The sequence below is a fragment of the Acipenser ruthenus genome, chromosome 54 (assembly GCF_902713425.1).
Source record: "Acipenser ruthenus chromosome 54, fAciRut3.2 maternal haplotype, whole genome shotgun sequence".
In the NCBI taxonomy this organism is placed as follows: domain Eukaryota; kingdom Metazoa; phylum Chordata; class Actinopteri; order Acipenseriformes; family Acipenseridae; genus Acipenser; species Acipenser ruthenus.
Window position 1 is genome coordinate 7,332,833 of NC_081242.1, and position 5,791 is coordinate 7,338,623.

The following is a 5,791-nucleotide window of genomic DNA, read 5'->3' on the forward strand; positions in this document are numbered from 1 at the left end:
GGATCATCCCGATATTAGGGGCTTTGTCCCGCGTCCCGATCGAGGTACTCTCGGGACGCCATTTGTCCGGATTTTTAGAGTAAACGTTGAAAACCCAGACGTAAAATGTGTCATTTTTATTTTCTCGTTAGCAGGGGTGTAGTGGAGCCGGAGCGGGGCGGAGCGGCGCTCCGGCACTTTTTCAATCCATGTTTTTCAATTGCAAATGTTCACATTTATAAATACATATATTTAAAATATTTTCGTGTTCGAATTTTGTCTAAACACTTGTAGTAAGCATTGCCTGCGGCTCTGTGCCAGCTGTGCGAATTTGCGACAGACAGACAGCTAGCTATACGTTTAATAAAGACAAGCTGTCGGCTAAAACATCAAGTAATCTGAAAAACGATGTCACCACAATAAGCAGCACAGTTGCTGCTTTTGATTGGTCCATTATTATGCCATTAAAATATGCTGTCATTCCAGTTTTTTTTTTTTAGCAAATCAATTTTGAAAGTGATGTTGCTGACAACCAATCAGAGAAGGAGGCGGTTCGTTCCTTGGCCGTAACTGAGGTGATGATATTAGTAACGGTATTAATAATAATAAAAAACAACTCGCAAATCAAAAATGTCTGGTCTCGGAGGTAGTAAACGAACTCGTCAAGAGACTTTGATACAATATTTTGGCAATAGTAGTAAAAAACAGAAGATCGTTTGTTGTACGGCAGAAGCAGAACCTACAGTGGAACCAGAACCTACAGCAGTTGAAGAAAAAAGCGCGGAGAAACAGCCATGGCCAAACATCTGGAGTTCTGAGGTATGGGAAGAAAAGAAACAACTTTACACTTTCCTTGACTGTGCGGATGGTAATCTGGGCTGTCGTGTTTGTAGACGTGTTTCTGCGCTGTCAGTTTTGAAAAGTCAGGGTGTTTCTCTGTCTTCTGAGTGGAAAAATTACAGTGTTGGGTACAATGGAAAAACTCGAGAGCAACAGCTACGATCTTTGAGAAAAAAGATAGCTGAACACAAGAAATCCAGCGCTCATAACAAGGCCACTGCATTGTTACAGCAGAACACAGAGGACATTATTGGGAAATGTGTTGACAGTGCAAAAAGGCGAGATCACGAAACTACCTGTAAAATATTTTCTACTGCTTACTACCTTGCAAAACAAAATCGACCCTATTCTGATCATCAGGCCTTACTGGAACTGCAAGAAATAAATGGTGTTAATGTGGGAACTGGTCTTCATTCCAGATACAGCGCCACTCAAATTATCAACCACGTTTCTGATGAAATGGTCAAAAAGGCCTGTGAGAGAATAATACACATCGATGGAAAAATTGCTGTGTTAATTGATGAATCAACAGCTCTGAATGGTTCCCCAGCACTTATTGTGCATCTCAAATGCGAGACAGACAAGACACGTGACCCTCACTTCATGTTTTTGGAGTTAGTTGAACTTTTTGATCAGTCAGCTGAGTCCATAGTGTTAGCGCTTACTAAGTGTCTTCAAAAACACGGGTTTGACCATGCATACTTACAGAAGAATCGTGTTGCATTTGCAAGTGACGGTGCAAGTGTAATGCTTGGGAAAAAATCTGGTGTGGCAAAACGAATTTCAGACATGTACCCCAACATTGTTGTCTGGCACTGTCTAAATCACAGACTCGAACTTGCAGTTGCCGATAGTGTTTCTGAGACTACTGGCATGAACCATTTTCATTCTTTCATGGACAAGCTATACTCAGTCTACAGTAGATCAGCACTAAATCAGCAAGAACTCCGAAATTGTGCGAAGGAACTGGATGCTGTCTTGAGGAAAATTGGTCGTGTACTGGATGTGAGATGGGTTTCCAGTTCGTTCAGGACTGTCTCCGCTGTGTGGGAAAGTTTTGAAGTTCTGTCGACTCATTTTAAAGCTGCCGTAAGCTCTAAGCGGACTTCTGCTGAAAGAGCGACATACAGCGGTCTACTGAAAAGGCTGTGCTCGCCAGAATTTCTCATTGACCTCGGAGTTATGTACGATGCCTTATACGAACTTTCACTGCTGTCAGAGATTCTCCAGAAACGGACTACTACATTGGTTTATGCAGATAAAATGGCACGTAGAACAGTAAGGATTTTTGAATCCATGAATGAGAATGTAGGTACAAAGACTCTTGAAGCGCAGATAGCTGCCATGGAAGGAACATTTAAATCTACAGTGCTGACGTCGAATCCCAAACATGTAAAAATAAATCATAAACAATTCCTTACCAAACTCGCCAATCATATGAAAGAACGACTTTTTACAACCACTGCATCAAATGAGAAGGTATGTTCATAAACCTTGTACAGATTTTTTTAATTTTAATAGCTAGCCTAATTGTTTGCAATTAACGAGCAGAGGGGGGCGTTAATTTCAGTTTCATGTGTAGTATAAAACTGCAACTGAGAAGTATATACAAATAAATTATAAACATCTGCACTCCTGTCAGTCTCATCGCAGGTGCATAGACTAATGTAAATATAAGAATAGAAAAACACTCCCGCACAGTATATGTATTCTGCAAAATCTCACTTTTATTATTTACTTTATTTAATCCTACTCAAAACTACAAAACGCATATATATATATATATATATATATATATATATATATATATATATATATATATATATATACACAGTTAAGGTTTCGAAAATACATTTTAGAAATGCTACCATTAATTTCAAATAGCTTATTCTTTCAGGCTTCTTCCGAGGTGAATTGCCAAAAATATGAAAGTCTTCTTTCTGAGCTCTTGGTCCTGGATCCACACCACTGGCCTGCAGAACTACCCCAGGGTTATGGCGAAAATGAAGTTGAAAGATTGTGTCGGCGCTTTCAGCTAAATGAACGTATTATCAAAAATGCATTTCGAGATTTTAAGGAGAACAACGGAAGAATTCCAGATGATTTAGCTCCACTTATTAACTGCACACGTGTGATCCCGTGCAGTACTGCTGAATGTGAAAGGGGATTCAGCCAAATGAACTTAATTATAACTGATCAGCGTTCCAAAATTTTAATCAAACATGCTTCAGCCTTAATGTTTATCAAGCTTCATGGACCCCCTTTGAGACAGTGGAATCCAAGCCCTTATGTGACCACTTGGTTGCGACACAATCATCGATCCGCAGATGACAGCCGTACACGGGTGGCAGCTCCAATTTCCAGCGACTCCCCTGACGCTCTGTGGCAGTTCCTATAGTTGACTAAAAACAACCTGTGATTGGTAAGTGCAACTTTTAATTTTCTATAGAGAGGGGAGATTTTACAGAAATTTGTTAAGTAAAATATGTGTTATATTATTATTAAAAAAACCCCGATTAAATCGCGTTAAATGGAAAGTGGGCGTAACTGTTAATACCTCGTTAACTATTTAATTGATTCTCATTGGGACCGCTCCGCTACTTTTTTTTTTACCACTACACCACTGCTCGTTAGTAAATTTCGTATCTGTGGCTGCTGTCCTGCCTCGCGGTGCAACAGCATACTCTACAGCTTACCACGTGTGCACAGAACCACACCACGCCCACTACAGCATCACCACACAGCGCACCAATGAAGCGCCAGATCCACCGAGAAGAAACCCCGCCCCACTGTCAATCTTTCTGTTACACCAATTAGAAAAGCAGCGTGGAGGCAATTGCCCCACCCCTTCCTTTTATAATATCCGCCCTTACTGTAGCCCCAGAGCAGTGGGGTACGCGGTGGGCTGCTGTATAGGATGAGAAATTACTAAAATTAATACATTAAAAAATATGCGTTGGGGGAAATTTGTGACGTGACAGGTTATACGTCTAGCACGGAGGTTTAAAACGTTTTTTTTAACTGTACCCCTTCTGTCGGGAGGTTTCAGATGAACTACCCTTTACATTTTTCGCTGCCTGAATGCTTCCACAGTTGCAGTACAACGCAGAATAATCTGCTGAACACATTTCACCCCGTTTATTTAATATATAATTTTTCACAACAGTCTGGGACTGACAAACTGCTGAGACACAAAACCAAACAGTACGCTTCATTCTTAAAACCTAATTACATGTCTTTGGAGGCACAGAATTAAAAGACAGTATTTAGGAATCTTTGGAAACTCTCGTATTCGCTTCCTATTGGGCAAAGTCATTCTAAACAGACCCCGAAGAAGAGGCTCTCTCGTGTGGGAAGGACCGCCTCGTGTCGTTAAATGCCCCGAGCCGAAGGCGAGTGACTAATATAACGAGAAGGGCCTTACATAGAGAATACAAGACAAGCTACTGCGCAGAATCACAGAGGAAAGAGCGGCCCGGGAGTCCCGTGACGTCACAAAGGAGGAGTCCTCTCGACACGTCACGGAGCTCCGAGGTGACGTTTTACTCTCTCATTATGTCTGGACAGTAGCTTGGATTTGATTTTGTATAATCAGCACAAAAAGAAAAAAGGCAAGTCCGTGTGAAACGAAACTGAAATAAATCAAGAAATAAAACAACCTGTCAGGTTTACACACGTGCGTGTTATACGAAGATAATAATAATAATAATAATAATAATAATAATAATAATAATAATAATAATAATAATATAGGTTTACTTTTCCCAGTCTTACTTGACTTGAAAAACGTCTTAAATGGTGCCAGCAAATTCCTACTAGTACTTGGTTTGATTGAATAAACAGAAAAAGCTTCATATGAAATCTGAAAATAAATTGTAATAAAGAACGACACGTTTTTAATAATAAAACCATTGTAGCGCACTTCACTGCTTCAGATTATTACTAGTGCTTAATCACAGTAACGATGGAAACAGACAGAGACAGAAAACCGATAGTCTTAAACAAGATATAGTGCAGTTTAAATAATATTAAACCTTTTCTAAGCAATTTTTTCATCACTTTTCCAATCCTTTTTCCAGTCCTGGAAATCGCTGTTTTAAAATTCCATGACTTTAACATGATTTCCGTGACCGGAGGAACCCGACATTATTATTGGCCGTCAGCCAGCTTCCCCTCGCCCCGCCCCCTACAGTTCAGTCCGTGCAATCCCAGTGTGACGAACACATTAACAGAACATAAACAACCAATCACAGGACACGCAGTCTGGTAGCCACGCCCCCCGATCAGAATCTGTTTGATATTTTTGTAAAAGGGGAAAAGATTAGTATAGATTCAAAATTTAAATATTTAGGTATAATGGACTTGCAACTTTCCTTTCAGAAACATATACAAAGGTTGTTAAAAGTGGGGAATTCAATGTGGCTAACTTTAGGGTTATTAGACCAAATGTATCCGTTACTGTTGCTAAGTTGTATCTACATTCTATGAGTTTATCTCATTTGTCCTGTTGTGTAACTGTCTGCTCACAAGCTGGGAAGACTGCAATTAAGCCTCTGAATTCTTTGTATAAACAAAGTCTAAAAATTCTAGATAGAAAGCCGACAAGATATCATCACTGTTATATACTCAAGAAATATAACCTGTTAAGTTTTGATAATTACATAAATTACTCCCATGCGGGTTTGGTGTTTAAGTCTTTGCAGGATTTAGCTCCCCCACCATTAAAAGAGTTTATAAAACTCTGCTCAGATGGTAATGACAGAATTACTAGAGTAACTATAAGAGGTGATTGCACAGCTCCAAGACCACGTACATGTAATTATGTCGCGTTTTTGCCGCCCTCTTCAATTTGCCGCCCTGTTCTGCCTATATGGTCACGCTGGCCCTGACTGCAGGTACAAGTAAAACACGACAGATAGAAGCTGCCACTTGTTTGTGTTTTCTTTGAAATTGAGGGTGTGGTTTTCTAACA

The 5,791-nt window shown here is 39.9% G+C and overlaps 1 protein-coding gene across 1 annotated transcript; it reads left to right on the forward strand.

Annotated features, from left to right (window-relative positions):
* Window positions 1–1,542: 1,542 nt before the first annotated feature.
* LOC131723317 (E3 SUMO-protein ligase KIAA1586-like) lies at window positions 1,543–3,434 on the forward strand. Its single transcript, XM_059016940.1, has 2 exons — window positions 1,543–2,298; window positions 2,717–3,434. Exons 1-2 carry the CDS (start codon window positions 1,567–1,569, stop codon window positions 3,215–3,217), a joined length of 1,233 nt encoding a protein of 410 aa, XP_058872923.1. The 5' UTR covers window positions 1,543–1,566; the 3' UTR covers window positions 3,218–3,434.
* The last annotated feature ends 2,357 nt before the right edge of the window (window positions 3,435–5,791 follow it).